This window comes from Nycticebus coucang, chromosome 8, assembly GCF_027406575.1.
Source record: "Nycticebus coucang isolate mNycCou1 chromosome 8, mNycCou1.pri, whole genome shotgun sequence".
NCBI lineage: Eukaryota > Metazoa > Chordata > Mammalia > Primates > Lorisidae > Nycticebus > Nycticebus coucang.
In genome coordinates this window covers 6,392,299-6,410,833 of record NC_069787.1, presented here as the reverse complement: position 1 = coordinate 6,410,833, position 18,535 = coordinate 6,392,299, and the positions used below count along the sequence as shown (strand labels likewise).

The 18,535-nt window shown below is 39.3% G+C and overlaps 1 protein-coding gene across 13 annotated transcripts in view; it reads right to left on the bottom strand.

Moving 5' to 3' along the window:
• Positions 1–18,535, bottom strand: part of TMCC1 (transmembrane and coiled-coil domain family 1) — a 272,181-nt gene that overhangs the window by 36,848 nt on the left and 216,798 nt on the right. The window contains exon 1 of one of the 13 annotated variants that reach the window (XM_053599176.1): positions 14,681–14,798. The exons of the other annotated variants lie outside the window; for them this stretch is intronic. Within the exon in view, the coding sequence (XP_053455151.1) occupies positions 14,681–14,743 (63 nt within the window). The 5' untranslated portion in view covers positions 14,744–14,798. Of the gene's footprint in view, positions 1–14,680; positions 14,799–18,535 lie in introns of those variants that run through there. 13 annotated transcript variants of the gene reach the window in all.

The window sequence follows — 18,535 nt, the reverse complement described above, 5'->3', positions numbered from 1 at the left end:
AAATAAATACTGAAAGTTCCAAGAATTGTTTTTTCACTGTTTTACACAGAACTCTGATAACATGGACCAGCCTTAGGTTGTACGGAGGTGTCCCTGGATCACTGCAGAGGGGAAGAGTGCAGCCCAGTGAGCGGGTTCCTGAAACCTGCTCGCATCTGCTTTCATTTATTTTACATTGATATTCTAGAGAAATTTTGCTTAGAAAAATAAAAAACAAAGATGTTTTATTAATTTTAAAAGTTTAAAAATTTTTGACACAATACTTTTGACAATAAGTAGCTGGGACTATAGGCACCCGCCACAACGCCCAACTATTTTTCTGTTGTAGTTGTCATTGTTGTTTGGCAGGCCCAGGCTACATTTGAACCCACCAGCTGTGGTGTATATGGCTGGCGCCTTAGTTGCTTGAGCTACAGGTGCCAAGCTATGGCATGCTGTTTTACACTTTTCGGTTTAGGCTTTGCCCACCCAGGTTCCTGGGCTGGGACAGGGCATGCTCTCTTTCTCTTTTCTGGCTACTTCCTATTTAGCCTTCAAGACTCATTTCAGTTTTAACTTCATCCAGGAAATCTTCCCTGACGTCCTCCCGCTCTTAGCTGAGTTAATGGCCCTCAGCAGCAGGACCATTTATACTCCCATGTAGCTACACATACATTTCTATCACATTATATTGAAATGATAGTTTGGGCATCTATCCTCTACTCAAGTTCCTGAGGGCAGGGATCAGGTCACATCCGTCTTTGTACCACAAGGAGCTGGCACAATGTCATGTACAAAGACATAGTAAATGTCTGTTTACAATAAATGCTCATCAGCATCTCCTGAATATAGGTTAGAATGGCATTTGAGCCTATGTTCTGTGCATGGAACAAACTCCACAAAATGTGTAAGAAAAATAGTTTCTAACAGATGATCCTCTTCCCTCCAAGGCTGCTAAGGAACAACTACAACTAAAGACTGGGTTGAATATCACCTTAAATTATTAATATCCTATCTGGCCCACCCTAACACATCTGCAAAATATGGATTATAGGATCTAGGGCTGCTGTTCCAAATTGTTTTGTCACAGGAGGACTAATTTCCTCATTTACATGACACAGACTTGAAAGATTAGCATTGCTGGGTGTACTTCAGGACCTGGTATTTGGACTTACTGAATCCATAAGAGCTTGGTCAGATGATTTATTTTCATTTTAACAAAACCTTAAAGGATGTCCTTTATATACATAGCCATTGTATTGGAGGTATAAAAAATAATACCCCCCCCAAGGAGCCTACAATCTTAGTAATGATGATATAAGCTGACAGTGATGTACTGCTTTATTATAGGTGTTTTTTTTTTTAAATAAACATAGACTCTTTGAGCCAGGAAGGCACCTAAGAGATCATCCAGTTAAGAAAACTGAATTTACAGATGAGTAATAGATTTTAAGAAAAAGATTTCTCTCTGACAATTAAAAAAAAGTGACATATGACATATATTGAAGGAGAGAGACACTGTATGATTTTACTGGGGTGCTTCAAATATTAGTTAATATATGCGCCACTAGAAGTGTCCAAGCAGAGGCTTCATGCCTGCATGTTAAGAATGTCAAAGGAGGACATATTGACGGACAGCTATTAACAGATGATCCTTTTTCCTTCTAACTCTAAAATTTCAATGTTAAATAAGAATAGTGACTCAGGTAGTGATATTCAAGAATCATTCCCACAAGACTTTTGAATGAAATATACAATTAGTCTGAAGCACACAGAACTGTTAATATGAGCTAATGTTAAAAACGATTTTCTATTTTCTGAGCATGTGCTTACCAGGAAAAGATGATACAGAAACATGCTTTCATTGCTGAGAATTTAAAAATAAAGTATAAAGTTCACGTGCAGATAAGCTAATACAACTCTAAAATTAATACCAATGAAGTTCTCTTTATAATTATGCTACAAACACTTTTATGACACAAGTTTCATCAAAACAAAAGATTTCTCAGCCTTAGTTTAATTCTATTTATTTCAAGCAATTTTTTTCCCCTTTGAGACAGATCTTACTTTGTTGCCCTCGGTAGAGTGCCGTGGCATCACAGCTCACAGCAACCTCAAACTCTTGCAATCCCTTTGCCTCAACCTCCCAAGTAGCTGGAACTACAAGCACCTGCCAAGATGCCCAGCTAATTTTTCTATTTTTAGTAGAGCTGGGGTCTTGCTCTTGCTCAGGCTGGTCTTGAATTTCTGAGCTCAGGGAATCCACCTGCCTTGGCCTCCTAGTGTTAGAATTATAGGCATGAGCCACTGTGCCCAGCCTATTTCAAGCAATTTTGATAAAACAAAATTCTGAAAAACTCAATGGGGGCTCTGACCCCATAATAATCTGACTCTTCTTGCACTGGTCATCATGACTTTCATTTGTTTGTTTGAGACAGAGTCTTACTATGTTGCCCTCGGTAGAGTTCCACAGCATCATAGCTCACAGCAACCTCAAACTCTTGCGCTTAAGCGATTCTCTTGCCTCAGCCTCCTAAGTAGTTGGGACTACAGGTGTCCACCACAATGCCCAGCTTTTTTTTTGTTGTAATTGTCATTGTTGTTTAGCAGGCCTGGGCCGGGTTCGAACCCACCAGCCCTACAGCATGTGGCCAGCGCCCTAACCACTGAGTATAGGTGCCGAGCTGGTCATCATGATTTGTTAGGCAGCTTGTGAGGATTAGAGGCTCTGAGGAGGAGCTGTCCATACTATATATCCCCAATCTTATTTTGAGGCCTAATTACTCTTGCTCCTTTTTTTTGAGACTTACTTTGTTGTCCTCAGTAGAGGGCCATAGTGTCATAGCTCACAGCAACTTCAAATTCTTGGGCTCAAGTGATTCTCTTGCCTCAGTCTCCTGAGTAGCTGTGAGTACAGGAGCCTGCCATAACGCCTGACTATTTTTAGAGATGGAGTCTTGCTCTTGCTCAGGCTGGTCTCGAACCTGTGAGCTAAGGCAATCCACCTGCCTTGGCCTCCCAGACACTCTTCTTGCTCTTAAAAATTATTTATTTGCTGATGACTTTTTTTTCTTTTTTTTGTAGAGACAGAGTCTCACTGTACCGCCCTTGGTAGAGTGCCGTGGCGTCACAAGGCTCACAGCAACCTCTAACTCTTGGGCTTACGCGATTCTCTTGCCTCAGCCTCCTGAGCAGCTGGGACTACAGGCGCCCGCCACAACGCCTAGCTATTTTTTTGTTACAGTTTGGCCAGGGCTGGGTTTGAACCCGCCACCCTCGGCATATGGGGCCAGCGCCCTACTCACTGAGCCACAGGCGCCGCCCTATTTGCTGATGACTTTTAATGTATACCTCCAGCACATTCTTCCCTTCCTACTACACTCACATATCCAACTACTTACTCGGTATTTCTGCTTGGATATTTAATATATCTATTTCAAATTCATGTTCCTGATATCCCCCAAACATGCTCCTCCTAGTCTTTCTCATCTCAGCTAATGACTACTTCATTGATCCACCTGTTGAGATCCAAAGCCTTGGAATCACCTTGACTCCTTTTACTCTCATCTACCCCACTATCCAGTTAACAACATTAGTAATCACAGCTATTAGTATGTATAGTATACTACTATACTATATGGTAAGCACTGTTCTAAGTCCTTTGTGTGTTTAGTAAATTGGTTAATTCGTAACAATAGCACAACAAGATGGATACAGGACAACCAAGAGAAAATTGGGAGTGGACAGATGGGAATGCATATTATGGTCTATGGATGCAGGTTGTAAAAAAGATTGAGGCTTTTACTATTTAATTCATTTTGCAACTATCCTTTATTTTCTTTATGTAATAAAAGTGGAATCCCTGCTCTAAAGGAACAAATGCTCTAGTTGGTAAAACATGAAAATGATCAAATGACATTTAGGTCCAAATAAATAAATGACATAGTAGATATAAAAGAAAAGTACTCTTGGAACGTCAGAAGGAACACTGCATTCAAAAGATGGGAAAGGGAACAGAAAAGACTTGGAGGTGGCGGCAAATGAAATGAGCCTTGAAGGAAAAAGTTTTTGATAGAAAGAGAAGGGGTAAGGAAAGTCATTTCAGAGGCTGTAAAAGTATGGCATAGGAGAGGGCTGTCTTGGGAAAAGAGGTGGCAAATGAGCTGCCAATGAGCTGAGTAGTAAGGTCTAAATTACTTACTGCTCTGGACTTTATTTTCAAGGATAATACTGAACACTTCCCAATGATAACAATAAGAATGGTACAATCAACAGCTTCCATCTCACTGGAAACGGTGAGACTGGGGAGAGAAGACTCCAGGCATCTCTCACTGGTAGGATCTGCCCAGAAACATCCCTGTGGGGACACAGGGAGTCAGCGAGAGACTTATGAACCCCATGAGGAGGACAAAAACAGTGGAGAACTGTGTGTGTGTGTTCGGTTTAATCCTGCCAGCAGCTGTAAGTATAGCTGGAAAGGCCTTACCTGTAAACTGTTTTGTTTTTTTTTTTTTTTTTGGACTCGGTACTCAGTTGAACTACCTTGGGAGAACTTGGGCGAGAGTGTGGAGGACTTTAAGCATTGTCTAGTGCCCCAGACTGCACCGCTGGGCCAGGTGGAGCTAATGTGTTTAGCTATGGGCTGCGTGGAGCCATTGTGGGAGAACTGCCTTAGCCCTAGCGCTCAGGGCTGCAGAGAGAGGATCCTTTGGGAGACCTTGAGCGAGTAATCTAGTGACTGAGTAGCCTAAAGGCGAGGACTGAGATGCCTTACAGCCTTGGCCCTCAGAGGCATAGAGGGAGACTGGTTTTGACACACTGGGTAAGTGGACAGCCACTTCAGGAGTGATGCCAGCGACAAGTGCTTTCCTGGGAAAGCTTCTGCTTAGCCAAGGTTAACAGTTTAAAGTGCCTTTTTTAGTGGGCTGAGGAGAGATTTAGGTTCTCCACCCTGTGGGGTTGGAGAAATCAGCAGAGGTCTCTAGTCTCTATCTCGTACAGCTGCATCAGCATTGTGATTAAAATTCATATCCCAGCAGATCGCCTGTTGCCCAGACAATATTCAGCAAGATATATACACTGTTTTTTTTTTTAATTCAACATTTTTCCTCTAGATTTTTCTTTTTTTTCTTTCTTTTCCTTCTTCATTTTTCTAGTTTAAATATAATTTTCTTTAGCAATTACGAGTTCATTTTTGCTAGTGGTTCTACCCCTATTATTTGGTTTTTCCCCCAATTTTAACCTGTAAAGCTTTCTGTTTGCTTGTTTTGGTTTGATTTGTAGCATTTTTGTCTTTCTTCTCTACTTGGTGGAGGTGGGGTACTGTGTCTGAATAGGCTGGTAAAGAGCTGCTGACTTCAAGGGAAATCACCCAACCCGGTACACTCAGAGGTTGGGGGATTTTAAGGTTGGGTCAAAGTACGCTACTGTACACCTATATTGCTCCTGTCTCCCTCTTTTGATGCCTCTCTTCTTTTTGTCAATATTCCCTTTTACTCATCCCCTCTCCTTTCTCTCTTTTTTCTTTTTTTCTCCCTTTTGCTCTTCAATCTTCTCATCCTTCTGGTCCTGTACCAAAAGGACTCATCAACATCTTAGGCCAGAGGCATAGTAACTCAAAGATCAAGAGGCAAGGAATCAGGGCAAGGAAACAGATAAAAGAAAATACTAATGAGGAAGAATCAGCAGAAAAATCCTGGCAACATGAAAAACCAGTCCAGAGCAACTCCCCCAAGGGACTGTGAGGTAGCTTCTGCAGAGGATTCCACCTATAAAGAAATGTTAGAAATGACAGAAAGGGAATTTAGAATATACATGATGAAAACAATGAAGGAAATGATGGAAACAAGGAAACTGCTGATAAAGTGGAAAATAACCAACAGGAAATCCAAAAACAGAATCAAATAAGACATGAATGATATGAAGAATATAGAAAGGATATAGCAGAGCTAAAGGAACTGAAGCAGTCAATTAGGGAATGCAATAGAAAGATGGACTAGAAAGTATCAATGACAGATTAGACCATGCAGAAGAAAGAATCTCAGAGGTAGAGGACAGAGCTTTTGAGATAGATAGTTAAAGAGGCAGAAAAGAAGAGAGAGAAAGTAGAATGTTCACTGACAGAATTATGGGACTTTATGAAGTGTTCAAACATATGCGTTACAGGTATTCCAGAAGGGGAAGAAGAATGACCCAGGGGAATGGAAGCCATACTAGAGAATATTATACATGAAAATTTCCCAAATATCACCAAAGATTCTGACATACTCCTTTCAGAGGGATATCAGACCCCAGGTCGCCTCAACTCTAACAGAGCTTCTCCAAGACACATTGTGATGAACCTGTCCAAAGTCAAGACAAAAGAAAAGATTCTTCAAACTGCCAGGAGTAAGCGCCAGTTGACCTACAGGGGCAAATCCATCAGGGTGACTGCAGACTTCCCTAATGAAACTTTTCAAGCAAGAAGACAAAGGTCATCTACTTTTCATCTGCTTAAACAGAACAATTTCCAGCCCAGAATTTTATATCTCACTAAGCTAAACTTTAAAATTGATGGAGAGGGCAGCGCCTGTGGCTCAAAGGAGTAGGGCACCGACCCCATATGCTGGAAGTGGCGGGTTCAAACCCAGCCCCAGCCAAAAAAAAAAAAAAAATTGATGGAGAAACCAAATCTTTTACCATATGCAAACATTGAGGAAATTTCCTACAATAAGACTAGCTCTACAGGAAATACTTCAACTGGTTCTACACACTGACCATCACAATGGACCATCAGCAAAGTAAACACCCAGAAATTAAAGGACAGAACCTAGCTTCCACAACGATGCAAAAGATAAAACTCAGCAAATGGGCTCTCACAAAATAAGATGAATAGAATACTACCACATTTATCAGTTGTATCAATAAATGTTAATGGCTTGAATTCCCCACTGAAGAGGCATAGATTGGCTGACTGGATTAAAAACCATAAGCCATACATTTGCTGTCTGCAGGAAACACACCTAGCTTCAAAAGACAAATTAAAACTCAGAGTTAAGGGTTGGAGGACAATTTTTCAGACAAACGGGAATTCAGAAGAAAAGAGGGGTTGCAATCTTATTTTCAGATACATGTGGATTTAAAGCAACTAAAGTCAAAAAAGACAAAGATGTTCACTTTATATTGATCAAGGAAAAAATATAACAAGAAGACATTTCAATTCTAAATATTTATACACCCAATTTAAATGCTCCCAGATTCTTGAAACAGACCCTACTCAGTCTAAGTAATATGATATCCTATAACACCATAATAACAGGGAACTTTAACACTCCTCTTACAGAACTGGACAGATCCTCTAAACAGAAATTAAACAAAGATATAAGGGACTTAAATGAGACCCCAGAACAACTGTGCTTGATAGACGCACGTAGAACACTCCATCCCAAAGACAAAGAATATACATTCTTCTCATGGCCCCATGGAATATTCTCTAAAATTGATCATATTCTAGGACACAAAACAAACCTCAACAGAATCAAAAGAATTGAAATTTTACCTTGTATCTTCTCAGACCGCAATGGCACTAAAGGTAGAACTCAACTCCAACAAAAATGTTGAACCCCACACAAAGGCATGGAAATTAAACAACCTTCTGTTGAATGACAGATGGGTGCAGGAAGAAATAAAATCATTAACTTCCTCGAACATAACAACAATAAAGACACAAGCTACCAAAACCTGTAGGATATTGCAAAAGCAATTCTGAGAGGAAAATTTATTGCTTTAGATGCCTACATTCGAAAAACAGAAAAAGAGCGCTTCAACAAACTCACAAGCCACCTTATGGAATTGGAAAAAGAAGAACAATTTTAAGCCTAAACCCAGAAGAAGAAAAGAAATATCCAAAATTAAATCAGAGATCAATGAAACTGAAAACAAAAGAATCGTTCAGAAAATTAATGAAATAAGGAGTTGGTTTTTTAAAAAAATAAATAAAATGCATAAACCTTTGGCCAGACTAACTAGAAACAGAAAAGTAAAATCTCTAGTAACCTCAATCAGAAATGATAAAGGGGAAATAACAACTGATCCCACAGAGATACAAGAGATCATCTCTGACCATTACCAGAAACTCTATACCCAGAAAGTTGACAATGTGAAGGAAATGGATCAATATCTGGAATCACACCCTCTCCCAAGACTTAGCCAAGAAGAAATAGAGCTCCCAAACAGACCAATTTCAAGGACTGAGATCAAAGAAACAATAAAAAATCTTCCAACAAAAAAATACCTTGGTCCAGATAGCTTCACACCAGAATTCTATCAAACCTTCAAAATAAGCTCAAAGAAGAGCTTATTCCTGTACTGCAGAAATTATTCCAAAAAATTGAGGCGAAAGGAATCCTCCCCAATATGTTCTATGAAGCAAACATCATCCTGATATCAAAACCAGGAAAAGACCCAATTAAAAAGGAGAATTTCAGACCAATTTCACTAATAAATATAGATGCAAAAATTCTCAACAAAAACAAAAAATTAAAAAAAATTCTCAACAAAATCCTAGCCAATAGATTACAGCTTATCATCAAAAAAGTCATACATCATGATCAAGCAGGTTTCATCCCAGGGATGCAAGTAACATACTGCAAGTCCATAAATGTTATTCGCTGTATTAACAGAAGCAAAAACAAAGACCATATGATCCTGTCAGTAGATGCAGAAAAAGCATTTGATAAAATCCAGCATCTTTTTCTAATTAGCACACTGAAGAGTATAGGCATAGGCGGCACATTTCTTAAACTGTTCGAAGCTATCTATGACAAACCCACAGCTAGTATTATTGAATGGAGTAAAACTGAAAGCTCTTCCTCTTATAAATGGAACCAGACAAGGTTGTCCTCTGTCACCTTTACTATTCAACATAGTACTGGAAGTTCTAGCCAAAACAATTAGGCAAGACAAGGAAATAAAGGGCATCCAAATGGGAGCAGAGGGGGTCAAACTCTCTCTCTTTGCTGATGATATGATCTTATACTTAGAGAACCCCAAGGACTCAACCACAAGACTCTTGGAAGTCATCAAAAAATATAGTAATGTCTCAGGATATGAAATCAATGTCCACAAGTCAGTAGCCTTTGTATACGCCAATAACAGTCAAGATGAGAGGCTAATTAAGGACACAACTCCCTTCACCATAGCTTCAAAGAAAATTAAATACCTAGGAATATACCTAACAAAGGAGGTGAAAAACCTCTATAAAGAAAATTATGAAACCCTAAGAAAGGAAATAGCAGAGGATATTAACAAATGGAAGAACATACCACGCTCATGGATGGGAAGAATCAACATTGTTAAAATGTCTATACTTCTCAAGCAATGTACCTCTTCAATGCCATTCCTGTTAAAATACCAACACCATACTTTCAAGACTTCGAAAAAATGATTCTGTGTTTTGTATGGAACCAGAAAAAATCCCGTATAGCTAAGGCAGTTCTTAGTAATAAAAACAAAGCCAGAGGCATCACCATACCAGATTTAAAGCTGTACTACAAAGCCATAGTGGTCAAGACAGCATGGTACTGGTACAAAAATAGAGACACAGACATTTGGAATCAAATAGAAAACTAGGAAATGAAACTAACATCTTACAACCACCTAATCTTCGAAAAACCAAACAAGAACATACCTTGGGGGAAAGACTCCCTATACAATAAATGGTGCTGGGAGAACTAGATATCCACATGTAAAAGATTGAAACTGGACCCACACCTTTCTCCACTCACAAAAATTGATCCAAGATGGATAAAGAACTTAAATTTAAGGCATGAAACAATAAAAATCCTCAAAGAAAACATAGGAAAAACACTGGAAGATATCAGCCTGGGGAAAGACTTTATGAAGAAGACTGCTGTGGCAATTGCCAACAACAGCAAAAATAAACAAATGGGACTTAATTAAACTGAAAAGCTTCTGTACAGCTAAGGAGGCAACCAAAGCAAATAGACAATCTACACAATGGTAAAGGATGTTTGCATATTCTCAATCAGACTAAAGCTTGATAACTAGGATCTATAGAGAACTCAAATCCACATGAGAAAAGCTAACAATCCCATATATCCATAGGCAAGAGACATGAATAGAACCTTCTCTAAAGAAGACAGATGAATGGCTAGCAAACATATGAAAAAATGCTCATTTATCCCTAATTAATAGAGAAATGCACCTATTTCTCTAAACCATCCTGAGATACCATCTAACCCCAGCGAGAATGACTCACACCACAAAATCTCAAAACTGCAGATGCTGGCGTGGATGTGGAGGGAGGGGAACACTTTTACACTTCTGGTGAGACTGCAAAGTAGTACAACCTTTCTGGAAGGAAGTATGGAGAAACCTCAAAGAACTCAAACTAGATCGCCCATTTGATCCTGCAATCCCATTACTGGGCCTCTACTGAGAAGGAAAAAATCCTTTTATCATAAGGACACGTGCACTAGACTGTTTATTGCGCTCAATTTACAATCGCCAGAATGTGGAAACAGCCTAAATATCCACCAACCCAGGAATGGATTAACAAGCTGTGGTGTATGTATACCATGGAATACTATTCAGCCATTAAGAATATGGAGACTTTACATCCTTTGTATTAACTTGGATGGAAGCAGAACACTTATTCTTAGTAAAGCAGCACAAGAATAGAGAAGCATAAACCGTATGTACTCAATTTTGATATGAGGACAATTAATGACAATTAATTGATGACACGGTGGAGATTGGGGAAGGGGAGAGCAGAGAGAGAAAGAAGGAGGGAGGGCTGGGAGAAAGGAAGAACAGAGAGATGGAAGGAGAGAGGGGAGTGTGGTCTTGGTGTGTGACACACTTTTTGGGGGCAAGACACAATTGTAAGAGGGATTTTACCTAACAAATGCGATCAGTGTAACCTGGTTTCTTGTACCTTCAATGAATCCCCAACAATAAAATAATAATAATAATAATGATAATAATAAAAAAGAGTGGTACAATCTTTAGGATCTAGACTATGATCTAGACTAATAGATCTCAAAGGCTACTTGACCATAATAAAATCTACATGTTCAAAATCAAACATCATATTTCTCCTCTAAATCAGGGCTTCTTACATCATTCTCTATCTCAGGAAAAGAATCACTATCCAATAAGTTACACAAGCTAAAACTGAACCAAATCAAACTACCTCAAAGCTCAGGAGCCATTCTTGACATCTTTTGCTTTCTACCTATATCCAATCCAACATTTTATTATTTATTTATTTATTTTGAGACAGAGTTTCACTTTGTCACCCTCGTCAGAGTGCTGTGACATCATAGCTCACAAGAACTTCAAAATTTTGGCTTAAGTGCTTCTCTTGTCTCGGCCTCCCAATAGCTGGGACTGCAAGGCACCCGCCACAATGCCCAAGTATTTTTTTTTAGAGATGAGGTTTTGTTCTTGCCCAGGCTGGTCTTGAACCTGTGAGCTCAGGCAATCCACCCACTTTGGCCTCCCAGAGTGCTGGGATTACAAGCATGAGGCACCACGCCTGGCCCAATCCAACATCCTTAAATAGGATGGAAAGTCCTATCAGTTTTATTTTCTAAATTTCCATCATAATATATCATATTCTCTATCTCTACTGCCATCACCTTAGGACAAACTCTTATCACCTTTCTCCTGAACTACTCATCCTGATTGATCTACCTACATTTAATTAGGTTCTCACTTAAGCCAGAGAAATTTTTAAAAAGGTCTTCAATCATCCAACACATAAATTCTCTTAATAGCTTCCTACATTTTTGAAAATAAAGAGTAAGAATCTGGGGCGGCGCCTGGGGCTCAAGGAGTAGGGCGTCGGTCCCATATGCCAGAGGTGGTGGGTTCAAACCCAGCCCCGGCCAAAAACCAAAAAAAAAAAAAAAAAAAAAAAAGGAGTAAGAATCTGAACATGGTCTGTACCTACATGATTAGGCTCTCTAAAGCATTGTCATACAGTATGCTTCCTTTTACTTCCACCACTATAGTCATACTGGATTTTTTTTTTTTTTAAGAGAGATAAGAGTCCTGCTCCGTTGCCTAGGCTGGAGTGAACTGGCACCACATAGCTCACTGCAACCTCAAACTCCTGGGCTCAAGTGATCCTCCTGTCTTGGCCTCCTAAAGTGCTAGGATTATACTTTTGAGTCACCACTGGCCTTTTTTAAGCCCCTCGTGCTCATTTTGTTACTTCTTACCATAGTGAATATGTAATATCCCTACTGCCATTTTGCTATTTGGTGGGTATATATTGATAAACAATAGGATAAACACTTCAGCCCAAGAGTTTGAGGATACAATGAGCTATCATGGTGCCACTTCACTCCAGCCTAGGCAACAGAGCAAGACTCTTGTCTCTCTCTCTAAAAAAAAAGTCCAGTATGACCGTAGCTGGGGGAGTAAGAGGAAGCATACTACATGACAAAGCTCTAGACAGCCCTGAGAGTCTCTGCCCTCATGGCTAAAGGCAGCTTTATGGTTGAGTTGGGAAAAGTGGTAGAGACAGAAAAACCAGTAAGCAAACAACATAAATTTTGAAAAGTGCTATGAAGCAAAAAGAACAGAGTACATGAAAAAAGGAATAATGCAAAGGAAGGAAACCTATCAGTGGGTTATAGAAGGGTTCATTTAAAAAGGAAGTCATTACTTTAACCAGGCCATAGATGAGGAGAAACATTATTGCTGTAGGTTTCATGTGCCAAGAGAATGAGAATTTGAAATTTTATCATAATTCAAGATAAAAACAGGCCCGGCACCTGGAGCTCAGTGGCTAGGGCACCAGCCACATACACCAGAGTTGGTGGGTTCGAACCCAACCCAGGCCTGCCAAACAACAATGACAACTACAATGAAAAAATAGCCAGGCGCTGTGGCGGGTGCCTGTAGTCCCAGCTACTTGGAAGGCTGAGGTAAGAGAATCGCTTAAGCCACCACAGCACTCTACTGAGGGTGACATAGTGAGACTCTGTCTCAAAAAAGAAAGAAAGAAAAAAAAAGAAAAGAAAAGAAAAAGAAAATAGTTAAGGAATGAAGCAATTTAAAAAAGAAAAAGAAAAAGAAAAAGGATTTATCTATTCACTGCTTCGTGGAATTCACTTGGTAAAAGAGTAAGATCATCTTACCAAAAAGGCTTATGGAACGCAGTAGAAGGATACTGAGACAGGAAAAGATCAGTAAACAGGGAGTGGGGGCACCTGCCAGTAACCTAACTAACTAGAGTATATGGATAGTTGTATTTATAAAGGTTATATAACCAATGAGTCAGCAAAAAGTCAGGTGTCAAAGGACCTTTTCTGTGGCGGCTCTAAGCAGCTAGGAAAGTTGGCTCTCCCTACTGGTGAGAAGAGGGGCCCAGGAACAAGATCCAAGATAAGCTAATAAAGCACAGTCACATACCTTCCAGCAATCCTAAATTAGGATGACAAAGAGTAAACCTTCATGCCTAGGAAAACATGAGAAATAGGATCTAACTTAAAGCAAGGTGATTCTGGTAGGATTTCACAGATGTAATGTGATGCCCATTTCTTTACTTTGTAAAAAAAAAAAAAAATGGTTATTATTATTTGGCCTAAGTCAGAATAAGTATAATGCTTATCAAAGATTCTAAAATCAAGACTCCAAAATCTGCTAAAAGCAAGACACATATTTAAAAAAAAAAAAATACCTTTTACTTTTTTCAAGTTCCATAAATATTTCAGGGTTTCTTTCTACAACCATCTTTTCTCTAATAAAGGCTAAAATGTATTAACAGTAACAGAAAAAGGCTTCATAATGACAGAATTGGGCCTAACATAGAAAAATATACCAAAAAGAACATAAAAATGAATTCAGTCATAGTAGGCACAGAGAGATTCAGTATTCACAACCATTTAATATCAAACAGCAATGATAATGAACCCAAGACAAACACGCACCAACGCATGGCTATGACAGTAACAGACTTCTCATCCTGCTTCTTCCCCCTCCATACTCATGTTCTCAGACTGTTACTGTTCCAGTGGCAACAACTCTGTTAAGAAGAGGAAACCTTTATTTTTCCTTTTCCACTTCAAGCCATAGGAAAAGCAAGGGGGGACAAAAGGATAATTATAACTATTTAAAGAAAGTAAAGTGTTCTAATTGTTGTTCAGCATTCTTTGCTCTGGAAATTCCTGGCTTCTGCCTGTTCATGGACATCCAAGGAAACTTGATTATCTCTGAAGGTCACAATAGAATGAGCAGAAATAACATTTTCCTTTCTGGTACCTTTGGTCATCCTTTTCTATCAAACATGATTCTATAAAATGCTTTTGTTACTGCAATTCTATGTAACTGATATAGAAAAGTAAAAACTAAAATAAGGAAAAAAAATCACAAGCAACTAATATATCTTACCAAAACCCCCCGTCAGGCAGTCTGCTGATTTTGCTTGCCACACAGCTCATCCTTCATTTGTGCAATGCTAGAGCAAGCTTGAAGCGTAAAAACAAATCACAGCCTCTCTTGGCTATAAGCTCTTTCCATTTGTTCCAGCTTCCAAACTGCAGAGGAGCTGTGGCACAGTCTGTCACTGCTGCACATACTTGGTTTCCGAGAATAACGCTGTAAATGAGGACAGCTACCACTGGGAATGCATCCCCCAATCAAAAAGCCAGCCGCAATGAAGCTTCTAGTGGATCCCTGGGCTTCTCACCTTCACAGTCTCAGACAAGTGCCTTTCACAAAACAGGCAGGTACAGCTGCACCACATCAACATCCTGCATAATGAATCCTCTGCAGTGCCCAGGTCAGCCTATCTACAATTCTGGCTCTGTCTCCTGCATCAACTCTTAGAGCATTCTACATCTGGAAGCCTAGGAGGACTCTGTGCTGAATAAACAGAAAGCTTCTGCCAAACAAGCATCCATGTGTGCGCGCTCGCGCGTCCATGTGTGCATAGTTTGCTAGAGCTGCTAATGCAAATGAATGGTTTGACTCTGAGAATGGAGATCACAGACAGTATCTGCCTCTCTTTCTCCAGCTGTGAGCATCTTTTATAAAAGACAAAAGCATCAAACTGCTTGGATTTAAAGCTGCAGGGCATTAATTCAACATTCACATTTGTCTTCTCTTTTAAATCAGGTAAGGTTGAGAGGACAGCTTCAAGAAGACTAAAAATATTCTAAATAAAATCACACTGTTTACGTAAGCTTGGTTCAGTAAATACAAAGAAAAAGCCAACTACCCGTATTTCTTTTTTTTTTTTTTAGAGACAGAGTCTCACTTTATGGCCCTTGGTAGAGTGCCATGGCATCACACAGCTCACAGCAACCTCTAACTCTTGGGCTTACGCGATTCTCTTGCCTCAGCCTCCCGAGTAGCTGGGACTACAGGCGCCCGCCACAACGCCCGGCTATTGTTTTGGTTGCAGTTTGGCCGGGGCCGGGCTTGAACCCGCCACCCTCGGTATATGGGGCCGGCGCCCTACCGACTAAGCCACAGGCGCCGCCCACTACCCGTATTTCTATAAAAGACCAGAAGACTGCTAGGACATATTTCTATGCTTTTTCAGTGTTTCTTCTCTTATTTTTCATTTTATGTGTAAAACCATTTAAATGAAAATTGAACAACAGTAAGAAAACTGAACAAGAAAAAGAAAACAGACCGTTAGACTCTAACATCTTACATATTGACAAAGGAATAAAAGTTTCTGAATGAAAAGCACTGGAACTCTCTGAAATCTAAGCAACAGAATAAACCACTAAAATCATAAGCTGAGGTTCAGTCTCTGTGTCATCAAACACTATTTATGGAATGACCAGGACACTGTATGAAAGAACTGAACATCTTAAAGAGATTGTTCTTGCCAAAAAGTCATTTTGGGATTTATGCAGGCTATCACATCTGAACTTTATTTCTTTATTTGTAAAAGTGGTTGTGGAGAATGAATATAGGAGAAATTTGTAATGATTACAAAATATAGTGTGGCATGTATAAATTTTAATATTTAATAATATTTCTCTGAGGTTAATATGCAGAAAGGAATCAGATATGAAGCTAATTTAATATAGTATACTATAGTCTTTCTATGAGTCTGGAGCTGTGATTTTTTTTTTCTTTTTGCAATTTTTGGCCAGGGCTGGGTTTGAACCCGCCACCTCCGGTATATGGGGCTGGCACCCTACTCCTTTGAGCCACAAGTGCCGCCGGAAGCTGTGATAATTTTTATACTTCTAGTTAAATATGGGGCTGAAGACTCAGGCCAGCACAGTACTGAGAGGTCAAAGGAGGTTCTTCCATTAATATTCACCAGCTTCACATAACATTCATTCCATTAAATCAGAGGAAGCCCTCTGAATGGAATCTGAAGCACTCTGAATGCATGTAAAGAAAATGCTGGCTGGCTGGGTGCAGTGGTTCACGCCTGTAATCCTAGCACTTTGGGGGCCGAGGCAGGTGGATTGCCTGAGCCAGAGTAAGCCTGTGTCTCTTTAAAAAAATAGCTGGGAGTTCTGGTAGGTGCCTGTGTACCAGCTACTTGGGAGACTTTGCCTCCCCCTCGCCCCACCCAAAAAAAAAAGAGAAAGGAAGAAAAGAAAATGCCAGGCTGAAATCATGGCTCCAGAAATTCCTCTTCTATCTCTAAAGGCACAAAACTCTGACTGTAGCTTTCCAAAACAAATTAATAAGGAATTTTATGACTAAATAGAAGTTTTGACTTTGCTTAAAAATTAGGTGGTATAAGGTTTCAACTGAGTAAAACACGTTTCTACAAAAAAACCCAATCCTGTACCACCAGCATCCATGCTAACTGCTATTCGCTTCATTCTGTTTATCAGCATTCTCAGTATCTTCTTTTAAGATAACCATGTTTATTGTAGAAAACAATAAAGTGCAAATGAGCACAAAGGAAAGCAAAAGCTTTTTGTAATCTTAGTACTCAGAAGACCACACAAACCACTATTACCCCTGTGATTTCCATCCTTTATTTTTTTAAAAAATAAACACAAGTATTTTCTGTTATTTAAAAATCAACAGTTCTCATGATTTCAATTTGAAGGATTCTATAAGAGAATCTATATTTTTTCTCTTCCTTCTCTCAGAAGTCATTTAATGTATTCCTATAGTAAATACATTTGATGTGGACTTCTGAATATATACTAGATTAGTATTCAGCCTAATATAAAATCTAGTTAAGTTACTATTTTCTTCACAATTACAAAGTTGAATATTGGGGTTGTATATTCTTCCCCGGGCAAGACCAGTATTTAATCTTGTATAAAATTAATATTTGTTAAAATTCTATGATTCTAAGTAAACTCCTTACACTCACAGGTTATTTCCAGTGTTCCTTCTGTTCCTGGACACACATTAATGCTGTTTCCCAGTTCCTCTTGCAGTTAAGGCAGGATCACGTGACTGGCTCTGACCAATGGATTGTGGGGAAAAAAAATGAGTGCATCACCTAAGTCAAAGAATTCAATTGCTAATATGAGGCTTGGGAAATAATACTACCAGGATCTGAGAAGTAAAAGTTTTGGCAAAATTCCACCATTTCTGATGGGCTTGCTTCTGTGGTTTACTGATTAATGCTTTTATCTACAATGTGAAAGATTATGCTTTATCTTTTGTGTAATTTTCCTTCTCAACAATTTTCTGTCTTTATGTTAGATTTATTATGTTCTTTACCATTAAAAACAAAACAAACTAGGGGAGGGTGTGGTGGCTTACACCTGTAATTCTATCACTTTGGGAGACTGAGGTAGGAGGATCTCTTGAGGCTGGGAGTTTGAGACCACTGCCATATAATTTGTTCTTTTCCCATGCACTGACTTTCTTAACACCTGACAACTGGTGGGTAAGTTTTTCCCAAAGTGGTAAAACTCTGAGAATTGATGGGAAAAGAAAAGTTGAGTCAAGAGAAAAAAAAAAAGATAAATATAAAAAAATCAATTACTGTCTGTAGACACTGATAGCAGAGAAAAATCTCTAAGGAAGGCATTAATAATGATAAAATGTGGTGAATCAGTAAGCTGTGCACTACTCAAGGAATGTCTTCTCCTACCCTCCTTCACCTGGCAACCAGTTCTGTTAGAAAGTCTCTAATTATATTAACCTCCCACTGGAATTCACCAAGAGGTAGATTTGGTGTGACTTTAGCAGCTCTCTTGCAAAAGCAAAGCCCCATAACTAGGCAGTGGGCAGAGGAAGAGGAAAATGACGAAGTAAGGAATTGGAAAGCGGTTCAAAATCTTTGGGGATTATTATGGTCATATGAACATCTAATAAGGCAAGTCCTTTCTATTACTGCTTAGAACAAATTAGTTCAGAAAGAAAGGCAACAGAGGCTTTTGCTTACTACCACAATTATGAAGTTTCAGGAAAGAAAACAGGCACTAACCTTTAGACACTAGCTAAATTACCTGCCTTGCTATCCAAGACACTTAAATGAAGAAGTACCATAACCAACGAAGATCCCTTATTTAGGCTCTGCCTACCTCAAAGGAATCACGTGTCTATATAATAAGACCACCTAAGGGAATCCATGGTGTACAGCAAACTGTTTTGC